General features: G+C 35.5%; 1 protein-coding gene across 1 annotated transcript; it reads left to right on the top strand.

Moving 5' to 3' along the window:
* The first annotated feature begins 1,617 nt into the window (after positions 1-1,617).
* LOC100260321 (uncharacterized) lies at positions 1,618-26,631 on the top strand. The gene is given in 24 exon segments (XM_059741675.1): positions 1,618-1,886; positions 2,835-4,929; positions 5,265-5,585; positions 5,668-5,754; positions 5,907-6,494; positions 6,563-6,727; positions 6,874-7,168; positions 8,710-8,924; positions 9,022-9,327; positions 9,696-9,759; positions 9,834-10,073; positions 10,166-10,290; positions 10,953-11,150; positions 18,595-18,825; positions 19,097-21,178; positions 21,515-21,850; positions 21,852-22,004; positions 22,156-22,743; positions 22,812-22,976; positions 23,127-23,421; positions 24,944-25,158; positions 25,256-25,561; positions 25,922-26,297; positions 26,384-26,631. Coding segments are annotated over 24 exon segments (9,660 nt in total). The 5' UTR covers positions 1,618-1,800; the 3' UTR covers positions 26,512-26,631.
* Positions 26,632-26,848: the final 217 nt, after the last annotated feature.

The raw sequence follows: 26,848 nt of genomic DNA, 5'->3' as shown, positions 1-26,848 counted from the left end.
TATTTATTTATTTAATAATTACTATCTTCGTTATTGTTATTATTATTATTATTTTATTTTTAAAATTCCATTTTTAAATAATTCTTCAAAATTTCGATTTCCAATTTTCAAATTTAATTTCTAATTTCTAAATTTTCAATTTTCACATTTGTTTATTTATTTATTTATTTATTGTCATCATTTTATTTATTTATTTTCAAAAATTTCACCTTCAAATGAATTCCAAGTTTCCAATTTTTATAATTTAATAGTTCCAAACTCTCAAATAATTTTCAACATTCCAATTTCTTTAAAATTTAATTCCTAAATTCCAATTCCTAAAGTTAATTTCTAAATTCCAATTTTCTAGTGATCTTCAAGATTCCAATTTTCTAATAAATTTCAAAAATCTAATTTTCTCCCAAATAGTTTTAATTCCGCTCTGGCTTTCAAACAATCTTCTGCTCCTCTTGACTTTAATAAGCAGAAACGAATTTTTCGTAATTCCGAATAATGGAATTTATGGGATTAATTCATGTAATATAAATCGGGTTTTGGTGGGGGCCCAACACATGTGATTTCCTCATGATTGATTGATTGTTTGTTTGATTTAATTGCCATGCATGATCGATTTTATTATGCTCTATGACATGCTCGAAATTATTCTTTAATTGTGCGCTAACTTCACTTCTTGATAGCGCTTTATGGATCACTGCCCAGGTACGCATCCACACCCGCTTGGGTCATTTTCTATACGCATGTTTAGATTCTCACATATGCATGATCACTCTAAGTATTCATTGATTCCCTCATCAATTGTCATGATTGCTTCATTTTATTAGTAGAGACCCGACTTTAGGGACTTAGAAGGGTGCTACGGTCCTTACCGTACCTTCCCGATAAGTAACCTGACCCCTGAACTCGACCCGATTTTTCGTAGACCGTCTTTTCCAAAATAAAGAGTCACACTTAGGGTTTTTCTTTCTTATTTTGTTTACCCTTTTAAAAATAAAACAAAAATAAGTGGCGACTCCAAGTCATTTTCTTAATCAATAAAAATCATTTTTCAAATAAAAATCGAGCTCGCCATCGAGTGGGAAACGCATGAGCCGAAAATGCGGGGTCCACAAAAACATTAGTGATTTTTTTGACAAAAAATATATTTTTAAGAACTTGTTTTGATATTTTGTGATAACATATTTTAACTATTTTTACTTATTTTTTTGAATTGTTTTAAGAAATATTTATATAAATACAGAGAATTAATAAAAATAAAATATTATAAATAAAAATTATTTTTAAAAAATATTTGAAAATATATAAGATAGATTAAAAAATAATTCAAATTCTTAATTTTATTTTAAAAACTATCATAAAATTATTTTTGAAAATGATTTTTTCGAAAATCGTTTTAAAAACTTAAATTATAAGGTAGTAGGCCCAGGGTTGGGTTAAGAGAATTCTGATGGTGTTGTTGATCACGTCAGTCTGAATGTCATTTTTTAATATAAAATATAAAAATAAAATCATTGGAGCAGAGAATGAGGGTGACTTTGAGATTAATGAAATGATTCCATCAGTCGAACCTAACCATATAGCTAGAGAATCAATTCCATAGAAGTGGACAGAAACAATATATACACAGAGACTTGATAATATTCTCCCTCAACAACGACATCGTGAAGCATGAGAACAACTCGATTTGTCGTTTGAGTGGAACAACACATTAATATAATGCAAGGAAAGAGAGCAGTGAGGTGTAGAAGAGGGCGAGATGAACACCCATGATTTGATGAGGCAGAGTGATATTCTGAATGACCTATGCTCACTAAAAAAGAAGGGAAAAAAAAGGAGAAAAAACAGACAGATTTGATGAGGGATGGTGAGATTCTGGATGGCCTATGCAGGTTTTTTACCTATATGGATTTTGTAGCACTTCTTCAGCATAATATTTTGTCCACCACCATGTTCTGTGCTTTCTATAATTGGTTCAAGATGGTTTTCACTTTTCACTCTCTGAAGTAGCTCCATCTTTCTGTCTGTTTCTTCATTAATTGCTTTGAATTCCTGGGTCCTTCATATGACGCTTCATTTTCTTGTGGGCTGACTCGGTGCATTGTGAATATTAATTTTCTATTATTTTCCTCTTCTGGGTTCTGTTTTTCTACCTTAAATGCTCAAGTCTTTGTTCAGTATTTGGAATTTGGACTGAAATTTTAGCTTAAATAAAAAAATCTGGTTTGGTTTGACATCATTGTCCAACGTATCCTAAGGTAAGTGTTTGATCTTGTTGTTCTCGTATTTTTTGGGTTCATCCTTTCAGCTTGAGAGAACAGATCTAGTGGGGTTGTTTGTGTGTTTGGTTACTGAGACTCATGGTAAAAGAAAAGAAGTTTTGCAATCTTAAAACTACCACTCCATCCCCTACTTGTTATGAGATTTAAGGTTTTCATTTACTTTCCAGCATTTTTCTCAACAATCAAACGGAAAAATGGGGAGTTTTGCATAAGTTTCCTGAACTTGTTCACATCTTCTTCTGATTTCATGTTTGATTCATCTCCATTGGATCCCATTCTCCCTACTTTTTTTCTGCAATTTCTTGTGTTCTATGTCTTTAGTCAGTTCTCTTCAATCTCAGTTCAGTTGTTCTTGGATTCTTTCTCCTGATCTTAGGCACCTGGGGTTGTGAAATTAAGTTTAGATCAGTCCTGTATGATAAATTTTACTTTTAATTTCAACTGAAAATTGAAACTATTAGGCATGCATTGATGGTTCTCATGTTTAGTACTACTTCCCAAGTCTAAAACACCAAAAATCTAATAAATAACCCCTTTGTTTTCTTTACTTTATTACAGCTACAGTTTTGTGAAGGCAAGAAGATACAACATGGGTGAGAGTCTCTGGACTGTTTTCTGTGGAAGTTCCTGGTGTTGGAGTAAAATTGGAAAGATATGCAGTTCTGGGTTCCTAGCCATCGTCTGTCCATGTTCATGTCTCAATCATATTTTGGTCATTTCTGTTGACATCATCGTCTTGCTCTACTTATTATTTATCTTCATATATAAAGCATCAGCTATGAAGATCTTATCCCCTCAACAGTCTAGATGCTTTTCCACAATGCTAAATTCTGCTGCCTTTCTTAATGGTAGTTTAGGGTTGGTTTATCTCGGTTTGGGGTTCTGGATTGTGGGAGAGAAGCTGAGTGAAGAGAACACCATTCTACCTCTGCATGGCTGGCTAGTGGTCTTATTACAAGGCTTCACCTGGTTTTTTCTGGGTTTAGCTGTGAGGTTTAAGAGGCATCAACTTCTACATAATGCAGGGCTGAGGCTCTGTTCAGTACTTGCATTCTTTATCGCAGGTTTTCCCTGTGTTACATCTTTCTGGGAAGCTATTGTGGGCGATGCAGTATCAGTTAAGGTGATTTTAGATGTTATATCTTTTCCTGGAGCGATTCTATTGATGTTCTGCACTTTTACGGGACCAAAATATGCAGGAACTGATTCAGGATTTGATGGTGCTGCCTTCTATAGACCTTTGCCAGGTGAAGGAAGCAGTGCTGGTGATAAAATCAATACAGATGCCAGCTTACCCCCTTTTGAGAAAGCTGGGCTTATTAGTAGAATGTCATTTTGGTGGTTGAATTCGTTGATGAAGAAAGGTAAGCAGAAAACTCTCGAGGACAAAGACATTCCACAGCTAAGAAGGGAAGATCGAGCGGAAATGTGTTACTTAATGTTCATGGAACAGCAGAACAAGCAGAAACAGCAGTCATCTGACTCTCCTTCCATTTTGTCGACTATATTATTGTGGCAGTGGAAACAGATTTTGATTTCTGGCTTCTTTGCATTGATGAAGGTGCTAACACTTTCTACTGGCCCTCTGTTTCTTAGAGCCTTCATCCTGGTTGCTGAAGGCAAAGAAGCTTTTAAGTATGAAGGTTATGCACTGACGGGAGGGCTCTTCCTTACTAAATGCTTAGAATCGTTATCAGAGAGGCAGTGGTTCTTTCGAACTAGATTGATTGGGCTCCAAGTGAGATCGTTTCTATCTGCAGCCATCTATCAGAAGCAGCTTAAGCTCTCAAACACTGCAAAGGGGTTGTATTCCCCTGCTCAGATCGTGAGCTTTGTTATTATTGATGCTTACAATATAGGTGAATTCCCGTACTGGTTTCACCAGATCTGGTCAACAAGCCTCCAGTTGTGTCTGGCATTGATTATTATTTACTATTCGTTGGGGCTTGCAACTATAGCAGCTCTGTTTGTAGTAATATTGACTGTAGTTGCAAACTCTCCCATGGGAAGGTTACAACACAAGTACCAGAAAATGCTCATGGGAACTCAGGACAAGAGGCTGAAGGCTTTCACAGAGGCACTTACAAACATGAAAAGCCTGAAGCTGTACGCTTGGGAGACTCATTTCAAGAATGTCATAGAAAGGTTAAGGAAAGAGGAGTTCAAGTGGTTAGTGTCAGTTCTGTCACAGAAAGGGTACAGTCTGATTCTGTTTTGGTCATCTCCCATTGTAGTATCAGCCATTACTTTCACGGCATGCTACTTTATTGGAACTACTCTCTCTGCTAGCAATGTTTTCACATTTATGGCAAGTTTACGCATTGCCCAGGAGCCAATTAGGTTAATCCCTGATGTCATTACAGCATTCATTGAGGCCAAGGTTTCGTTAGATCGGATTGCAAAGTTTCTTGACGCACCAGAGCTGCAGAACAAACATGTAAGGAAGATGTGTGATGGAAAGGAGCTGGAGGAATCCATTTTTATCAAGAGCAACAGAATTTCATGGGAGGATAACTCTACAAGGGCTACACTAAGGAACATAAATTTGGTGGTTAAGCCTGGGGAAAGGGTAGCTATTTGTGGAGAGGTTGGCTCAGGTAAATCAACACTATTAGCTGCTATTCTTGGAGAAGTTCCACACATTAATGGCATAGTAAGTACCCCTTTCAATTCCATTTCTTCCTCATCCATGGACTAGAATAAATACTAAACAGCTACTTTGTGCACAGTTGTTCTGGAATGAATAACAACAAACTGGCATGAATTTTTACATTCTTTCATGGTTTCCTAAGTAGGAATACGAAAGAAAACAAACTTAAAATCTGAAAGAAGTAATGCATCATTCCTGATTTATACACACTTCATTTGGTAGATATTAACATCATGGAGGAAAATGGGGAAGGTAGACAACTTCATGAGCCCTAAAAGGTTCTAGGAGACTTACCTCAACTAAAGTCTTAATACAAATTCTGGATCCATCTTTTCCAGGTTCGAGTTTATGGAAAGATTGCTTACGTCTCTCAGACAGCTTGGATTCCAACAGGGACCATACAAGAAAATATTCTGTTTGGGTCAGCTATGGATCCTTACAGATACAGAGAGGCTATTGAGAAGTGTGCCCTAGTGAAGGACCTTGAGATGCTTCCATTTGGTGATCTCACTGAAATAGGAGAAAGAGGTGTTAATCTGAGTGGTGGACAAAAGCAACGGGTTCAACTCGCACGCGCATTATATCAGGATGCAGATGTATATCTCCTGGATGATCCATTTAGTGCGGTCGATGCACATACTGCAACCAGTCTATTTAATGTATGTATGGTTCTCCTTTCTCAGAAATTATGCTACTAATGTTATTGCTTTCAGAGTGAATGCTAATGCCAGTTGTGGCCAGGAATATGTCATGGGAGCTCTATCAACGAAGACGGTCATACTTGTGACCCACCAGGTGGACTTCCTTCCTGCATTTGATTCGGTTCTGGTTAGTACAGTTACTTTCTTGGATATCGTTCTTTAACTCTCATTTGACTTCATTTTCCTTTCTTAACAAATAATTTCCATCATCTGGAAGGCAATCCTTGAGTAACACATGCTTTTAAATCAAGCAGTCCAAATGACTAATTCTGTTGGCAGTTAATGTCCGAAGGGGAGATCCTGCAAGCTGCTACCTTTGAGCAACTGATGCACTCTAGTCAAGAGTTCCAGGACCTTGTCAATGCACACAATGCCACAGTTCGTTCTGAGAGGCAACCTGAGCATGATTCTACCCAGAAATCTAAAATTCAGAAGGGAGAGATACAGAAGATTTACACCGAAAAACAATTAAGAGAAACATCAGGAGAGCAATTAATTAAGAAAGAAGAAAGAGAAACAGGAGACACCGGTCTCAAGCCTTACCTACAATACTTGAAATACAGCAAGGGATTCTTGTACTTCTTTTTGGCAACTCTATCTCATATCACATTCATTGTTGAGCAGTTGGTGCAAAACTATTGGTTGGCTGCAAATATCCACAATTCTAGTGTTAGCCAATTGAAACTGATTACAGTATACACAGGGATCGGATTAAGCTTATCACTCTTTTTATTGCTCCGTTCTTTTTTTGTTGTTCTTTTAGGCCTTGGGGCATCACAATCTATATTTTCTACACTGCTGAGCTCTCTTTTTCGAGCACCAATGTCCTTTTATGACTCAACACCTCTGGGAAGGATACTCAGTCGGGTAAGATGCTTAAAATAAATGCTTACTACAAAGAACAAAACACTTATTTTTTTTATTGCTTTTTGTAGGTATCTTCTGATTTGAGTGTGGTTGACCTTGATGTGGCCTTCAAATTTACTGTTGCTGTCGGGACAACTATGAATGCTTATGCCAATTTTGGAGTATTGACTATTCTTGCCTGGGAACTTGTGTTTGTCATTTTACCAACAATTTATCTAAGTATACTCATCCAGGTAATACACTGCTGTCTGATGTTTTCTTAGATGTAGTAGAGGCAGCTGCTTCCCTCCTCATTTAGGCGTGTCTTCCTTGTAAGATATTTTGTACTTCTCTTGGCCTCTCAGCAATTGATCATGTCTGTTTTCATTTTAACAACCAGAGGTACTACTTTGCTGCTGGAAAAGAGTTGATGCGAATCAATGGCACGACTAAGTCCTTTGTTGCAAGCCATCTTTCTGAGTCCATTGCTGGAGCTATGACAATTAGAGCTTTCGGGGAGGAAGATAGACACTTTTCAAAGAATTTGGGCTTCATTGACATGAATGCAAGTCCATTCTTCTATAGTTTCACAGCAAATGAGTGGTTGATCCTACGCCTTGAAATACTATCTGCAATCGTTCTCTCATCTTCAGGCCTTGCCCTAACTTTGCTTCATACGAGTACTTCTAAATCTGGTAGGTGTTTTTCATCTCAAATATACAATTGTTTCTCACTAGTTTACACAGCCCTATTACATTTGAATTTGTTAGTTTGCTTGAACATTTCTAACTGTCAATTCTCTAAGATCAAATCGTAAATTTGTTCCCCTAGAAGTACCATTTGAATCACAACCTTGGTTTAATTACAAGGATCCTATCCAGCCATTTTGCCTAATAGTAAGACAAGTCACCATTTAATATGTGATATTTTGATCTATCTTATGAATTCCACCTATTTTATATTCAACCTTCCCCTCCCCCTATTGCATTTTTAACTTGCAGCAACTTGAAGTTTTATCTCATAGTAGCCACCTGCATCACTGGCCTTACCAAAACTAGCATGCCCAATATCATCTAGAGATCTGCAATTTTACCCCATTTGTGAATGCCAATAACAAAACTTTCCATCTCCAAAAGAAAAACACCAAAAGTACTCTGTATCTTTTTCTTTCCCAAAGGATTCCATGAGGGTACCAAACTGTAAAGTCAAGACACCATCGAAATTATAGGTCCTTCCTGTCCCTAACTTTGCATACTCAACTATCCATTAGTTGATGCAACAAACTGGGCGAAATCCAAGATAGCTTGAATTACTCAAGAGGCTTGACCAATGAGAATGGACGCGAAATTAGAAGGTCCATGCCAGAATCTTCATTGTCATTGCAGTTGCTTAAAACTCTCTCTTTGCTCCAATTTCAACAGTTTAACTCCCTAGAAGTTTATAACATGTTTAACCTAAGGGGGCTATGCAACTTTTAGAATAGTAATTGACCATGTGAATTTTGATCCTTACAAGAGGATACCATTAGGATTTTTCAATAGGTAAGATCTACAGCCGGAAAATGATAAATATGAAGTGTATGATTAAGGGCACAAATAGTAAATTCTCTAAAAGGACCAGAACTTTAAGATAAAAAAAAAAACTTTTCTGTTGCCTGCCATGACTGCTTGCTAGCTAGCATATGCTTTTAACTGAAAAAGGAGATGAGCAACCGAGGGCCTCCACTAAATTTTCATATTTCTCACTGAAAAGAAGGAACCTCAAAAGGATGAAATAATTAGAGGCAATTCAGTGATGACCTAAAATCCAATAAAAATATCCAACATTAAATAGGAAAGTTAACTATAATAGTTTCCTACTTGACCTTGGGTAGAGTGAAATGAATACAAGATAGGGCTTTGTAGATCGCGTAACAACAGCTGCCCAGTTGGTAGTAATAAAAATTCACTATAATCAACCCATTTTAGCTCCAACTTTCTCAACATCATAACTAGAAACTCAGGTTATATCAAGAACAAAGTGAGCTAACAAGTCCATGATTCTTACACAATAATCATACAAACAGATCAGTGTATAATCCAAAAGAAAAACCCTTCTACTAACTTCCTACATGCACGGTATTTGATATTAAAAAATAACCTGGTCAATGTGATATTTAAAGAAATCTTAGTAATTGACAACCATTTATGGAATTATTGTCTAATGAGCATTTACGTTGCCAATGTTCTGATGGCAGGATTTATTGGAATGGCATTGTCTTATGGTCTTTCAGCGAATGTATTCCTTGTGTTTTCTGTCCAAAACCAGTGCCATTTAGCAAATATGATTGTTTCTGTTGAAAGATTAGAACAGTACACGAATATTCCTAGCGAAGCCCCTGAAGTCATAGAGAGTAATCGACCACCAGTCAGTTGGCCTACTATTGGTGAAGTGGAAATTTATGATTTGAAGGTAAATGTGAAATCAGTAAGAATTTGAGTATCTGTGTGTGTTCTACAACTTCAAGACTTATAGAGATTAATATAGTAGATGACATGACATTGAGCAGGTCAAGTATCGGCCCAATGCTCCTCTAGTTCTTCATGGAATTAGTTGCAAATTTGGAGGAGGACAGAAAATTGGGATCGTTGGCCGGACTGGTAGTGGAAAGACAACACTTATCAGCATTTTGTTTCGCTTGGTAGAGCCTACAGAGGGACAGATAATTATAGATGGCATAGATATTGCCACAATTGGGCTTCATGATCTCAGATCACGTCTTGGGATCATTCCGCAAGAACCAACTCTCTTTAGTGGGTCTGTAAGATACAATCTTGACCCCTTATCACTGCATACTGATGAGGAAATATGGGTGGTGAGTTTCCTATTAATTTGTTGTGGTTGCTAATTTTAAGATTCAATCAATGATATGATACAGATTTCTAAAAGATTCTGCCAGTGATATGAAGCAGGCTTCACTCTTAAGTGCATAGAGATGGCAGTTTCTACTGTATCAAACTAATTAAAAAAGTGTCAGATTTTGAATTCCATTGTCATTAATCGAGCTCCTGATATTCTGTGTTTTGGAACACGAAGATGTTTTAGAATGCGTTTAAATGCCTCCTAATTTTCTTTCCATACCAAATATTTGTCATGGTAGTGCCTTAAAAAAGAACAGATTCCTAATAAGGTAAATTTACTTTATATCCTAGACTAAGATTGTTTCTCATGAATTTGTGAAAGGTTCTGGAAAAATGTCAACTTCGAGGGGCTGTTCAAGAGAAAGAAGAGGGTCTGGACTCCTTGGGTATGAAGCATAATACACACAGGTACTATTCTTTGGACTCGAAAACTCTTGCTAACAATCTGTCTCCCCCACAGTTGTACAAGACGGATCAAATTGGAGCATGGGCCAGCGACAATTATTCTGCTTGGGACGTGCTCTACTGAGGAGAAGTCGGATACTAGTGCTTGATGAAGCCACTGCATCCATAGACAATGCAACCGACTCCATTCTCCAGAAGACCATAAGAACAGAATTTGCAGACTGCACTGTAATTACAGTAGCCCACAGAATCCCAACCGTGATGGACTGCACAATGGTGCTTGCTATCAGTGATGGTGAGTTCTATGAAGGAACATTTCATTCTAGTTGGGAATTGGGATCAATATAGCAAAACCTATTTGAATAACTACCGCTTTTGCTTCTATAGGAAAATTGGTAGAGTACGATGAGCCGATGAAGCTGATAAAGGAGGAGGGATCACTGTTTGGGCAGCTTGTCAAGGAGTACTGGTCTCGCTCTTCAAATGGAAGTAATGCCTCAGGAGATTGGCTCTGAAACTTAAACAGGTTTTGAAAGCTAGTAGTATGTTTTTGCACTATGAGGAATTGGGGTTTCGGTTTGTTGTTCTGCCTAGTGGATAGTATCAGTATGCAACAATGAATTGCATTTCAAAACATCGTCTCTGGACATGATCACAATGTCTATAAAAGGCTTCTGAAAGATCTTATGGTTCAGGTCAGTATAAACTCAGCTGATTTGGCAAAATTTTATTTGGTATAACTTCGTCATCAGAATCATATTGTTGTGGGTATGGCTAACGTGCTTCAACATTCATAAATGGATGGAATTTCTTTCCTTCGCTGCATAGATCATGTACACCTGGGACTCGTACATTTTTTAAAAATTCTTTAAAGGGGAGCTCCAATGAGACTTGCATTTTTAAATGTTTTCCCCCAAGATCTTGAAGTTCTACCCGAAAGCCTGAACTCACATTAAATAATTTGTGGGAATAGCTCAATTTCTCTAATTGGTTTGTTGCTCCCCAATGCTGTGGACCACAAGTGGCTTGATACAATCCCCATAGGATGTCGAAACATGAGCTTTAACTTTTCTAATTCATAGCAAGTTTTGGCATGACATAAGGATAAAAATATTTAGTCATTGTCTTGTGTCCTTTGATATAGTACGTATAAGTCTAACAATATGTGTCGCAGAATTTACTCAGATTGAAGGAACCTGCTGTCTTATTGCGTTGTCGGAAAGATGACTTGCATTTGGTGGAATTTATCTTGGATTCAGCAAAGAATGAGTATGCAGAAAAAGCAAATGTTTATCCACCTGAAATAATAGTTGATCATCAAGTCTATCTTCTACCTGCTCCTAGCCATCATTCATGCCCATGGTCCCTTCTGGTAATTTTATTTAAGGAGAAATTTCCATAACTGCTGGCTCCATCTGCATTCCTTATATATCCATCAGTTATTGCATTCAACAATCTTTGGAGAGGTTGCTGCATGATGGGCTGGATTGTTATGGTTTTTAGCTCCTGTTTTATTGGTAATCTCTTGTTTAAAGAGTGGTCATGGACCGTAGCATCTATCGTCCAGTTGCTTGTTTGTGTACTTCCTATTCTCTTGCCTTCTCCTTTATTTGCTTCAGTTACCGAAGCTGTTATTAGCTTTTGAGTTCTGTCAGTTGCTGCATAGAAAAACGCTCTATTTATTTAAATAAAAATATTAAATGATTCATCTAAAGCCAAGTATCTCAACACTCCTCCACCGGTCATGGTTATGATAGATAGCATGTTGGTCTTGTTTTGCAACATCAGTCTGAACTTTGCACACAACTTGCCGGGTTTTTTTTCCCTTTCTTTTCTTTCTTTCTTTCATTACCTTGGATGACTGGATCCTAAAGTTATTTTGCGCACAGAATTGATACCGCTTCTTGTAGTTTCTTAGTATCTTGGCTGTCTCTCCTGGATTATTACAGGGAGGACCTTCTAATCTTTTATGTTCTGAATTCATGGTTTGTTAACTTCGTTCACATCTAAGGTGTGTTCTACCTTTGTTGGGATCATTCCTAGGGTCATTTCTCATCTTAATGTAGAGCTCTACAAAACTATTATCAAGTTTTATTTAATCTCCAGATCCATTTCCATGCTCCCTCAGTGACTTCCTTCCGGAAGTAGAGGAGATGGAAAATAGTTTTCTGAAGGACTACCTAGGTTATTCTCTCCATTGAATTTGTTTCTTACTTTAGCCCACCATCCTCAGAACATGCTGCCACACAGTCTATCGCCAGCCACAAGATAGATGGCTCCACAGTCCAAATTTGGCCTGCTAGAAGCCCATGCCTCAGACCTGGACAGGCTGAGCTGGGTTCAGCGGCCTTGGTTTTTTGGCCAGTGCCTCAAAATCCTTTCAATAGAGGGATTATTTTCGTTTGGGTGATTCATCCCAAATCAAAACATGATGCCCCTATGATTCGAGCTATAACCTTGGTTTTGATACTAATTCTTAGATTAAGCTTTGATCATTTTATTTAAAAACCAATTAGTACATGTTAAGACAATGAGTTTTCATCGTATGTTGGCAATTTTGTTCCAATCTATTTTCTAGCTTAGGAATCTTTTTAAATGGTGACTTACTCTTCATTAAAGATTCAAGGTTGCTCTTCGTTCTATTAAAAGGTCACAAGTAAGTCTAAAAAAGTTTGACATGTGACAAGTTAAGTGTTATTTGGGTTAAAAGTTGTTTGGTATATTTTTTAGAAATTAAAAAGTTTAAATTAATTCATTTTGAAAAAAGTTGGACCACTCGAGTAGTGGAAAGAGCGCTAAAGCGTTGGGACCGCTCAAGCACCTAAATAGAATATGCCAAAATATGACATAATATTTTCGAATATTTCACATAAATTGAGTTTGAAAACTTTGGGATACCAATCCCCTAGGGCTTGGATGCATATATAAACCCCATTATAACCCTTTAAGGGTTAGAGATTCACCAAGGGATTAAGTCTACCTTGTCACACTATTCCCAATCTCTCATCAAATATTCAAAGTATTGAATCTTGGATTGTTTAAAGACCAACATCCCTTTAGCAAGGTTGAAGCGTATTCACTAGGAGCAATTGGAGATTACTACATCGCGAATGTGGATCAAGTTGTAGGTTATGGACTGTCTTAGGGTAAATAGTTAGGTAAATTTATGTAACTTAATCCCGAATAATGGATTTAGATTAGAGGTCCCAAACCCATAATTTTTTTTATCTTCACAATTTATGTGAGGGTTTTTCACGTAAAAATCTTATGCTCATTGCATATTATTTTAATTAATTATTTTGATTAGTTATTTATAGTATCTATCCCTGATATCTCTTAGGTTTAATCGAGTTAAAAACTCAACTCCTAGCCAAGAGTTAGGAGTTAGGTGTTGTTTGTATAGACTTGTATTTTTTGTTTTTAAAAACAATAATAATAATAATAATAATAATAATAATAATTTTTATATAAAATATAAGAACAAAAATGCATATGGTTAGGATAAGAGAATGGAGCTTTTCCAGCCTGGTATCTATGAATATAGAAAGTGGAGGTCCCCAATTCAATATCACACGTGGAGGAAAAAGATGGAGCCAAATGAAAAGATGAGACTTTTGCCTCAAGATAAAGGTCACTTTGACCATTCAGGAGACGAAAAGGAAAAAGAAAAGCTGTTTCAGTCAACAATCATTCATTACAACCTTCTAAAGTGAATGTACAAAAGTAAATAGGGCTTTTTCTTTAGTCATTTAATAAAAAAATATAATAAAAAATAATTAAAAAGGAGAAAGAAAAGCTGTTTCAGTCGACAATCATTTCTTACAGCCTTCTAAAGTGAATGCATAAAAGTAAATAGGGCTTTTTCTTTTGTCCTTTAAGAAGGAACATAACAAATGTCACGTGTTATACATTTTTATAAATTATTTAATTTGTATATAAAAATAAATAAATTAAATGAGTGTGAAGAAACAAGTAAAAATAACTTATTATTTTAAGATCTACTTTTAAAATTTTCATTATTTTTTCCTTCTTTATTTCATTTTCTTTTTCAAAATTTTCAGAATTTAATTTAATTTGTATTACGGGATGGAAAGACGTCATCTTAAAAAATGTTTTCTATGATTGCGATGATTACACAAAGATATGAAGTTTGGTGGTATTGACGCTAACAATCATCCTTTTAATAATTAAACCAATTAATGATTTATTTAGAATTTATGTTATAAAATTAGAATGAGTTAACCTACATCTTTTTTTATCATGTTTTTCTTTTTTGGAAGTACAAGAGTCTAACAATATATTCAGCTGTCACTAAATTATTCCAGTAGGAAATATTTGAAATTGCAAAGATTTTTTTTTTTTTTAATAAGACTTATGATAGAATCTTCAATTTTTATGAAGCTTTTTGAATTGTCAAGACATTAAAAAAAAAAAAAAAAAAAGGTCTTTTTTAATTAACATCAAGCCATTTAAATTTGAGTTATGCTAAAACTCGAGTCACATTAAAACCTAAGTCGCATTAAAGTCCAAACAACATTAAGACTTGATAATAAATTCATTTTAATTAAATTGGTTAATATCAATAAAATACTTTTAACTGAATAGAAAAAATTAAATATTTCGATTTTTTATATTTAATCAAAAAATAAACACCATCTTAATTTAAAATCAACAATATTCCTTCGAAAATAATATTAGATTTATCTATTCATTTGTTATACACATGACGTGGGACCAAGGTTTTGATATAAGAACAAAATGCATATGATTAGGATAAGAGAGTGTAAGGTTAGCAGAATGGAGCTTTTCCAAACTGGTATCATGACCTCTGAGACTGAATATGGAAAGTTGAGGTCCCCAATTTGATATAACACATGGAGGAAAAAGATGAGACTTTTGCCTCAAGATAAAAGTCACTTTGACCATTTAGGAGATGAAAAGGAAAAAGGAAAAGCTGTTTCAGTCAACAATCATTCATTACAACCTTCTAACAGTTTGAGTCCAAAATAATCCATTTGTTGAAAACAATGATAAGAATAACACTCATCTCATAATAATTGTCAAATTAATCTTTTGTATCCACAAAATATTTACCAAATTAATTTTTTATATCCATATAATTTTTCTTTTTTAAATGTAAAAAACCACTATTGATAAATGTAGTTTTAAAAGTTTCAAAAATATATTTGAACCACAATTATAGACCGTGTGTCTTACAATTTTCTTTAAAGCCACGGTTAGTAATTGTGGTTTCAAAATTACTTTTAATTAACACCCGTTTTAATAGGATTGTGATTTTAATATTATTTATCATAATAACCATAAAAAAATATTTTTTGTCATAATAACCATTAAACCACAGTTAGTAACTATGGATTTAAAAATATCATAAAAACCACAATCATAGACGATGGTTTTATAGTTTTCTTTGTGATTATGGTTTTACAATTTTCTTTAAAACCACAGTTAGAAGGTGACTCATGTAATCATAACTAAAAAAGAAATATAAAATTTTAGAACTTTGTTTTTTTTTTTTTAAATTTTAGTATAAATTATGAAGGTTTTTCTTAACGATATACCAAATTTTCTTAAAGTTTATTTTTTACAAATTTCCTTAAATAAATATTTTATTTAACATAAATATATAATTTTTTATGGGAATGCATGTAGGCCAAATTATTTTCTCAAAATTTCAAGAAAAATATGAAAAATAAAGATAAATATATATATATATATATAATTTTAAAACATTCGTAATGAAAAAATTTATTAAGGATAATTTGTACAAAAAAATAATTTTAAATTGACAATGGATAATTGTAAGAAATTTTCCCCACTCCGAAACGAACTTTAAGGAAATTTGGTTCATCGTTAAGAAATTTTGGTACATCCATAATTTATACTAAAATTAAAAATAAAAAAACAAAGTTCTAAAATCTTTTTTTTTTTTTTTTAGTTATAGTTACATGAGTACCCTTCTAACTATGGTTTTAAAGAAAATTATAAAACCACAATCACAAATAAAATTGTAAAACCACTGTCTATGACTATGGTTTTTATGATATTTTTAAAACCACAGTTATTAACCGTGGTTTTATGGTTATTATGACAAAAAATATTTTTTATGGTTATTATGATAAAGAATATTTTAAAAATAATATTAAAATCACAATACTATTAAAACGAGCGTAGATTAAAAATAATTTTGAAACCACAATTACTAACTGTAATTTTAAGAAAAATTGTAAAACCACAATTACAAATTGTGATTTTAAAGATATTTTTAAAACTTTTAAAACCACAATTACCAACGGTGGTTTTTTACACTTAAAAAAAAAAATTATGTGGATGCTCACATGCATACAAAAGATTAGTTTGACAAATATTTTAAGGTGATTACTATTCTTACCATTTTTTTTCAACAAATGAATTATTTTATACTTAAACTCACCTTCTAAAGTGAATGTACAAAAGTAAATAGGGCTTTTTCTTTAGTCATTTAATAAAAAAAATATAAAAAAATAATAATAAAAAAGGAGAAAGAAAAGCTGTTTCGGTCTACAATTATTTCTTACAACCTTCTAAAGTGAATGTACAAAAGTAAATAGGGCTTTTTCTTTTGTCCTTTAAAGAAGAAAAAAAAAGCCACACCCAAAGGAATTTTTTTATACCAGTAATTAAGAGAGTAAATGTGTATGTGTTTGAAGTGTTGCTCAATTTGTATTACTGAACGTAAAGACGTCATCTTAGAAAATGTTTTCTATGATTGCTATGATTACACAAAGATATGAAGTTTGGTGGTATTGACGCTAACAATCATCCTTTTATTAATTAAACCAATTAATGATTTATTTAGAATTTATGTTATAAAATTAGAATGAGTTAACCTACAACTCTTTTTATCATGTTTTTCTTTTTTGGAAGTACAAGAGTCTAAGAATATATTCAGTTGTCACTAAATTATTCCAATAGGAAATATTTGAAATTGCAAAGATTCTTTTTTTTTTTAATAAGACATGATAGAATCTTCGATTCTTATAAAGCTTTTTGAATTGTCAAGACATTCAAAACAAAAAAAAAAGATATTTTTTAATTAAGATCAAGTCATTTAAACTTGAGTTATGTTAAAACCCGAGTCACATTAAGATCTAAGTCATATTAAAACCCAAACAACATTAAGATTTGATAACAAATTCATTTTAGTTAAGTTGATTAATATCAACAATGTACTTTTAGCTAAATAGAAAAAGTCAAATATGTTGATTTTTTCTATTTAATCAAAAAATAAACATTACCTTAATTTATATCAAACCCAATAAAGATAAAACTCAAATAACATATAGTGGGCATTTGCTTACCATAAATTATGAGTTATGCCAAATGAAATTCGTGTATCATGAGAATACATCAAGAACTTAGGTATCATGAGAATACATCAAGGAACTTAAAAAACTGTCATTTTATGATCCCATGTGATAAATGTTAACAAATTAAAAACCATTTTTAATCTTTCGATTTTGCTTAAAAGGAAACATATTGGAATTTGTAATTTAAGTTTTTTTTCAAAAAAAAATTATTTAGTTTTTAATTAATTTACATTATTGTATTTAACTTTGTTAAAAAAAAATTGAATATCAAACTAGAATTGTTGGCACCTCCGAATTTTTCTTTTCCTTCAACCATTGCCGCTCAATCCATCGGCCCCGTTACCATTGAAGCTAAACCCATCTCTGGACATGGAGGCTTGGATGCTCCCGTGGAAGAAAAATCCGAAGGTGCCAAGGTCGTCACAGCTCCACATCACTCCATCGCTGTCGCCTATAACCTAATTTTTTTTTTATACGTAATTTTGACATAAAAAATGGAGTGGGCTTAGAGTGAAAGGGTAATATTACTTTCCATATTAAAATGTGGTTATCAAATCATATATTTACCGTCATGAAAACACAAGTTTCCTCAAAACTCTAACACGTGAGAACAACTCAATTAGTCATTTCAGTGAAACAACACATTTATAATGCAAGAAAAGACAGTAGTGAGGTGTAGAAGGTGAAAACTACACCATGATTTGATGAGACGGAGAAGACTATGAATGACCTATGCTCGTATAAAAATAAAAAAATAATAATAAAAAAAAGGAAAAAAAAAGGGCAGACTGATTTGATGACGCATGGTGAGATACTGGATGGCCTATGCTGGTTTTTACCCATATGAATTTTGTATCTCTTCTTCAGCATAACATTTTGACCACCCCCATGTTCTGTGCATTCTATAATTGGTTCAAGATGGTTTTCACTCTCTGAAGTTGCTCCATCATTCTGTTTGTTTCCTCATTAATTGCTTTGAATTCTTGGGTCCTTCATATAAAACTTCTTTTTCTGTTGGGCTGACTCAGTGCATTGTGAGCATTAATTTTCTACTATTTTCCTCTTCTGGGCTCTGTTTTTCTTCTTTTCTTTTTTTCCCATCTTTTTCTTGAATTGATCCTATCAAGGGGTCCTTTAGCTATTATTATGGGAACCTGGAAAAGTGTAAGCTAGGACCGAAAGAAAAGGAACAATTTCTTTCCATTCGATTCTATTTATTTCTGCAAGCTTTTCTACTATATAATTATTCCTGTCCCCTTTCCAGAAAGCTTAAATAAAAAGATGTGGTTTGGTTTTACATCATTGTCCAACGTATCCTAAGGTAACTGCCTCATCTTCTTGTTCCTGTTTTTTTGTGCTCATCCTTTCAGCTTGAGAAAATAGGCCTAGACTGTGCTTGGTCAAGGAATCTCAGTGGGTTGTGTTTGGTTACTGAGACTCATGGTATAAGAAAAGAAGTTTTGCAATCTTAAGGCTACCACTCCATCCCTTACTTGTTATGAGATTCAAGGTTTACATTTATTTTCCAGTATCTTTCTCAACAACGAAACAGAGAAATGGGGGGTTTTGCATACGTTTCCTGAATCTTGTTCACATCTTCTGCTTTCATGTTTGATTCATTTCCATTGGATCCCATTCTCCCTATCTGTTTTCTGCAATTTCTCATGTTCTCTGTCTATGGTCAGTTCTCTTCAATCTCAGTTCAGTTGTTCTTGGATTCTTTCTCCTGATCTTAGGCACCTGGGGTTGTGAATTAAGTTCAGATCAGTCCTGTATGATAAATTTAACTTTTAAGTTCCACTGAGAACTGAAACTATTAGGCACGCATTGATGGTTCTCATGTTTAGTACTACTTCCAACTCTAAAACGCCAAAAATCTAATAAATAACCCTTTGCTTTTTGTTTCTTTTTTTTATTTTTTTTATTTTATTACAGCCACAGTTTTGTGCAGGCAAGAAGATACAACATGGGTGAGAGTCTCTGGACTGTTTTCTGTGGAAGTACCGGGTGTTCAAGTAAAATTGGAAAGATAAGCAGTTCTGGGTTCCTAGCCATCATCTGTCCATGTTCATGTCTCAATCATATTTTGGTCATTTCTGTAGACATCATCCTCTTGTTCTTATTATTATTTATCTTCATATATAAAGCATCAGCTTTGAAGATATTATCCCCTCAACGGTCTCTATGCTTTTCCACAACGCTAAATTCTGCAGCCTTTCTTAATGGTAGTTTGGGGTTTGTTTATCTGGGTTTGGGGATCTGGATTTTGGGAGAGAAGCTGATTGAAGAGAACACCATTCTACCTCTGCATGGCTGGCTAGTGAATTTATTACAAGGCTTCGCCTGGTTTTTTCTGGGTTTAGCTGTGAGGTTTAGGAGGCATCAAGTTCTACATATTGCAGGGCTGAAGCTCTGTTCAGTACTTGCATTCTTTATTGCAGGTTTTCTCTGTGTTACATCTTTCTGGGAAGCTATTGTGAGCGATGCAGTATCAGTCAAGATGATTTTAGATGTTATATCTTTTCCTGGAGCAATTCTATCGATGTTCTCCACTTTTTCAGGACCGAAATATGCAGGAACTGATTCAGAAATTGATGGTGCTGGCTTCTATACACCGTTGCCTGGTGAAGGAGGCAGTGGTGGTGATAAAATCAATTCAGATGCCAGCTTACCTCCTTTTCAGAAAGCCGGGCTTATTAGTAGACTGTCATTTTGGTGGTTGAATTCGTTGATCAAGAAGGGTAAGGAGAAAACACTTGAGGACAAAGACATTCCACAGCTAAGAAGGGAAGATCGAGCGGAAATGTGTTACTCAATGTTCATGGAACAGCAGAACAAGCAGAAAAACAAGCGGTCATCTCACTCTCCTTCCATTTTGTCAACTATATTGTTGTGGCAGTGGAAACAAATTTTGTTTTCTGGCTTTTATGCATTGATCAAGGTACTGACACTTTCTACTGGCCCTCTGTTTCTTAGAGCCTTCATCCTGGTTGCTGAAGGCAAAGAAGCTTTTGAGTATGAAGGTTATGCACTGACAGGAGGGCTCTTCCTTACTAAATGCTTAGAATCGTTATCAGAGAGGCAATGGTTCTTTCGAACTAGATTGATTGGGCTCCAAGTGAGATCATTTCTATCTGCAGCCATCTATCAGAAGCAGCTTAAGCTCTCAAATGCTGCAAAGGGGTCGTATTCCCCTGGTCAGATCATTAACTTTGTTACCATTGATGCTTACAAAATAGGTGAATACCCGTACTGGTTTCACCAGATATGGTCAACAAGCCTCCAGTTGTGTCTGGCATTGCTTATTATTTACTACTCGGTGGGGCTTGCAACTATAGCAGCTCTGTCTGTAGTAATATTGACTGTAGTTACAAACTCTCCTATGGGAAAGTTACAACACAAGTACCAGAAAATGCTCATGGGAACTCAGGACAAGAGGCTGAAGACTTTCACAGAGGCACTTACAAACATGAAAATTCTGAAGCTGTATGCTTGGGAGACTCATTTCAAGAATGTCATAGAAGGGTTGAGGAAAGAGGAATTCAAGTGGTTATCATCAGTTCTGTCACAGAGAGGGTACAATCTGATTCTGTTTTGGTCCTCTCCCATTGTAGTATCGGCGGTTACTTTCTGGGCATGCTACTTTCTTGGAACTACTCTCTCTGCTACCAATGTTTTCACATTTATGGCAAGTTTACGCCTTGCCCAGGAGCCAATAAGGTTAATCCCTGATGTCATTTCAGCATTCATTGAGGCCAAGGTTTCGTTAGATCGGATTGCAAAGTTTCTTGATGCACCAGAGCTGCAGAACAAACATGTAAGGAAGATGTGTGATGGGAAGGAGCTGGAGGAATCCATTTTTATCAAGAGCAACAGAATTTCATGGGAGGATAACACTACAAGGGCTACGCTAAGGAACATAACTTTGGTGGTTAAGCCTGGGGAAAAGGTAGCAATTTGTGGAGAGGTTGGCTCAGGTAAATCGACACTATTAGCTGCTGTTCTTGGAGAAGTTCCACACGTTAATGGCATAGTAAGTACCCCTTTCAATTCCATTTCTTCCTCATCCATGGACTAGAATAAATACTCAACAACTACTTTATGCACAGTTGTACTGAGAGGAATAACAACAAACCCACAGGGAATTTTTATGTTCTTTCAGGGTTTCCTAACTAGGAATACAAAAGAAAACAAACTTAAAAAGTGAAAGAAGTAATGCATCATTCCTGATTTATACACACTTCATTTGGTAGATATTAACATCATGGGGGGAAAAGGGGAAGGTAGAAAACTTCATGAGCCCCGAAAGGTTCTAGGAGTCTTACGTAGACAAATGTCTTAATACGGATTCTGGATCCATCTTTTCCAGGTTCGAGTTTATGGAAAGATTGCTTACGTCTCTCAGACAGCATGGATTCCAACAGGTACCATACAAGAAAATATTCTGTTTGGGTCTGCTATGGATCCTTACAGATACAGAGAGGTTATTGAGAAGTGTGCCCTAGTGAAGGACCTTGAGATGCTTCCATTTGGTGATCTCACTGAAATAGGAGAAAGAGGTGTTAATCTGAGTGGTGGACAGAAGCAGAGGGTTCAACTCGCACGCGCATTATATCAGGATGCAGATGTATATCTCCTGGATGATCCATTTAGTGCGGTCGATGCACATACTGCAACCAGTCTATTTAATGTATGTACGGTTCTCCTTTTTTAGAAATTATGCTACTAATGTTATTGCTTTCAGAGTGAATGCTAATGCCAGTTGTGGCCAGGAATATGTCATGGGAGCTCTATCAACGAAGACGGTCATACTTGTGACCCACCAAGTGGACTTCCTTCCAGCATTTGATTCGGTTCTGGTTAGTACAGTTACTTTCTTGGATGTCCTTCTTTAACTCTCATTTGACTTCTTTTCCTTTCTTAACAAGTAATTTCCACCATCTGGAAGGCAATCCTTGAGTAACACATGCTTTTAAATCAAGCAGTCCAAATGACTAATTCTGTTGGCAGTTAATGTCCGAAGGGGAGATCCTGCAAGCTGCTACCTTTGAGCAACTGATGCGCTTTAGTCAAGAGTTCCAGGACCTTGTTAATGCACACAATGCCACAGTTGGTTCTGAGAGGCAACCTGAGCAAGATTCTACCCAGAAATCTAAAATTCCAAAGGGAGAGATACAGAAGATTTACACCGAGAAACAATTGAGAGACACATCAGGAGAGCAGTTAATTAAGAAAGAAGAAAGAGAAATTGGAGACACTGGTCTCAAGCCTTACCTACAATACTTGAAATACAGCAAGGGATTCTTGTACTTCTTTTTGGCAACTCTATCTCATGTCATATTCATTGTTGGACAGTTGGTGCAAAACTATTGGTTGGCTGCAAATGTCCAGAATTCTAGTGTTAGCCAATTGAAACTGATTGCAGTTTACACAGGGATCGGATTAAGCTTATCACTCTTTTTGTTGCTCCGGTCTTTTTTTGTTGTTCTTTTAGGCCTTGAGGCATCACAATCTATTTTCTCTACACTGCTGAGCTCTCTTTTTCGAGCACCAATGTCCTTTTATGACTCAACACCTCTGGGAAGGATACTCAGTCGGGTAAGATGCTTAAAATAAATGCCTATTGCAAAGAACAGAAGACTTATTTTTTTATTGCCTTTTTGCAGGTATCTTCTGATTTGAGTGTGGTTGACCTTGATGTGGCCTTCAAATTTACTTTTGCTGTTGGGGCAGCTATGAATGCTTATGCCAGTTTTGGAGTGTTGGCTATTCTTGCCTGGGAACTTGTGTTTGTCATTTTACCAACAATTTATCTAAGTATACTCATCCAGGTAATACACTACTGTATGATGTTTACATGGATGTAGCAGAGGCAGCTGCTTCCCTCCTCATTTAGCATTTAGGGTCTTGCTTGTAAGATATTTTGTGCTTCTCTTCGCTTCTTAGCAATTGATCATGTCTGTTTTCATTTTAACAACCAGAGGTACTACTTTGCTGCTGGAAAAGAGTTGATGCGAATCAATGGCACAACCAAGTCTTTTGTTGCAAGCCATCTTTCTGAGTCCATTGCTGGAGCTATGACAATTAGAGCTTTCGGGGACGAAGATAGACACTTTTCAAAGAATTTGGGCTTCATTGACATAAATGCAAGTCCATTCTTCTACAGTTTCACAGCAAATGAGTGGTTGATCCAACGCCTTGAAATACTATGTGCAATCGTTCTCTCATCTTCAGCCCTTGCCCTAACTTTGATTCACACAAGAGCTTCTAAAGCTGGTAGGTGTTTTTCATCTCAAATATACAATTGTTTCTCACTAGTTTATACAGCTCAATTACATTTGAATTTGTTAGTTTGCTTGGGCATTCCTAACTATCAATTCTCTAAGATCAAATCATAAATTCATTGCCCTACAAGTACCATTTGAATCACAATCTTGGTTTAATTACAAGTATCCTATCCAGCCATTTCACCTGATAGTAAGACAAGTCACCATTCAACATGTGAGATTTTGATCTATTTTATGAATTCTACCCATGTAACATTCAGCCTTCCCCTCACCCTATTGCATTCTTAACTTGCAGCAACTTGAAGCTTTTTCCCATAGAAGCCACCCAGATCACTGGCCTTACCTGAACTAAAATGCCCAATATCATCTAGAGATCTGCAATTTTTCTTTCCATTTCCAAAAGAAAAACACCAAAAATACTCTTTATCATTTTTCTTTCCCAGAGGGTTCCATGAGGGTACCAAACTGCAAAGTCAAGACACTATCGAAATTACAGGTCCTTCCTATCCCTAACTTTGCATGCTCCACTATCCATTAGTTTGATGGAACAAACTAGGCAAAATCCAAGATAGCTTGAATGTACTCAAAGAGGCTAACTATATTACCAATGAGAATGGACACTAAATTAGAAGGTCCATGCCATAACCTTAATTGTCATTGCAGTTGCTTAAAACTCTCTCTTTGCTCCAATTTCAACAGTTTAACATCCTAGAAGTTTATAACATGTTTAGCCTAAGGGGGCTTGTGCAACTTTGAGAATAGTAATTGACCATGTGAATTTTGATCCTCACAAAAGGATAATGTTAGGATTTTTCAGTAGGTAAGATCTACAACCAGAAAATGATAAATATGAAGTGTCTGATTAAGGGCACAAATAATAAATTCTCCAAAAGGATCAAAACCTCAAGACAAAAAATATTTTCTGTTGCCTGCTATGACTGCTTGCTAGCTAGCATATGTTTTTAACGGAAAAAGGAGATGAACAACCAAGGGCCTCCACTAAATTTTCATATTTCTCACTGGAAAAAAGGAACTTCAAAAGGATGAAATATTTAGAGGCAATTCAGTGATGACCTATAATCCAATAAAAATATCCAACATTAAATCAGAAAGTTACCTATCTTAGTTTCCTACTTGACCTTGAGTAGAGTGAAACGAATACAAGATAGGGCTTTGTAGATCATGAAACAATAGCTGCCCTGTTGGTAGTAATAAAAAATCACTATAATCAACCCATTTTAGCTCCAACTTTCTCAACATCATAACTAGAAACTTGGGTTATATCAAGAACAAAGTGAGCTAAATAGCCCACCATTCTTACAAAATAATCATAGGAACAGATCAGTGCATAATCTAATAGAAAAACCCTTCTACTAACTTCCTACATGCACAGTATTTGATATTCAAAAATAACTTGGTCAATTTGATATTTAAAGAAATCTTAGTAATAGACAACCATTTATGGAATTATTGTCTAACGAGCATTTTCGTTGTCAATGTTCTGATGGCAGGATTTATTGGAATGGCATTGTCATATGGTCTTTCAGTGAATATATTCCTCGTATTTTCTGTCCAAAGCCAGTGCCTTTTAGCAAATATGATTGTTTCTGTTGAAAGATTAGAACAGTTCATGAATATTCCTAGCGAAGCCCCTGCCGTCATAGAGAGCTATCAACCACCACTCAGTTGGCCTGCTATTGGTGAAGTGGAAATTTATGATTTGAAGGTAAACGTGAAATCAGTAAGAATTTGGGAATCTGTGTCTATTCTACAACTTCAAGATTTATAGATATTAATATGGTAGATGAAATGACATTGAGCAGGTTAAGTATCGGCCCAATGCTCCTCTAGTTCTTCAAGGAATTAGTTGCAAAATTGGAGGAGGACAGAAAATTGGGATTGTTGGCCGGACTGGTAGTGGAAAGACAACACTTATCAGCACTTTGTTTCGCTTGGTAGAGCCTACAGAGGGACAGATAATTATAGATGGCATAAATATTTCCACAATTGGGCTTCATGATCTCAGATCACGTCTTGGGATCATTCCACAAGAACCAACTCTTTTTAGCGGAGCTGTAAGATACAATCTTGACCCTTTATCACTGCATACTGATGAGGAAATATGGGAGGTGAGTTGCCTATTAATTTGTTGTGGTTGCTAATTTTAGGATTCAATCATGATATGATACAGATTCCTAAAAGATTCTGCCAGTGATATGAAGCAGGCTTCACTCTTAAGTGCATAGACATGGTGGTTTCTATACTATCAAACTAATTAAACGCTGTTAAATTTTGAACTCCCTTGATCTAGCTCCTGATATTCTGTGTTTTGGAAGCCAAAGATCTTTTAGAATGCTGTTAAATACCTCCTAATTTTCTTTCCATACCAAATGTTTGTCGTGGTAGTGCCTTGAAAAAGAACAGATTCCTAATAAGGTAAATTTACTTTATATCCTACACTAAGATTGTTTCTCATGAATGTGTGAAAGGTTCTGGAAAAATGTCAACTTCGAGGGGCTGTTCAAGAGAAAGAAGAGGGTCTGGACTCCTTAGGTATGAAGCATAATACACACAGGTACCATTCTTTGGACTCATAAACTCTTGCTAACAATCTCTCCCCTACAGTTGTACAAGACGGATCAAATTGGAGCATGGGCCAGCGACAATTATTCTGTTTGGGACGTGCTCTACTGAGGAGAAGTCGGATACTAGTGCTTGATGAAGCCACTGCATCCATAGACAATGCAACCGACTCCATTCTCCAGAAGACGATAAGGACAGAATTTGCAGACTGCACTGTAATAACAGTAGCCCACAGAATCCCAACCGTGATGGACTGCACAATGGTGCTTGCTATCAGCGATGGTAAGTTTCTATGAAGGAACATTTCATTCTAGTTGGGATCAATTGAGTAAAACCGATTCAAATAACTTGCGCTTCTGCTTCTGTAGGAAAATTGGTAGAGTATGATGAGCCAATGAAGCTGATAAAGAAGGAGGGATCGCTGTTTGGCCAGCTTGTCAAGGAGTACTGGTCTCGCTCTTCAAATGGCGGAAACACCTCCGAAGATTGGCTCTGAAACTTAAACAGGTTTTGAAATCTAATAGTATGCTTTTTCAGTATGAGGAATTGGGGTTTCGATTTGTTGTTCTACCTACTAGATAGTATCAGTAAGGAATAATAAATTTGCATTTCAAAACATCGTCTTCTTCAGATTGTTAGGAAAGATGATTTTCCAACAAAAGCTTTCGCTTCAATCTCACAATTCCGATGTTCGTAAGAATTCCCAATGACCTAAGTTGGAAGGTTACTAAAAAAAGAAGCAACTACTCATAAGAAACTTCTCCATCTCTCAAACAGAATTCAAATCATACAATTTCACATATTAGATTAAATTGAGAAATCATACATCTAAA

This window comes from Vitis vinifera, chromosome 2 (genome assembly GCF_030704535.1).
Source record: "Vitis vinifera cultivar Pinot Noir 40024 chromosome 2, ASM3070453v1".
Classification (NCBI taxonomy): Eukaryota; Viridiplantae; Streptophyta; class Magnoliopsida; order Vitales; family Vitaceae; genus Vitis; species Vitis vinifera.
This window is presented reverse-complemented; position numbering and strand designations above follow the sequence as displayed.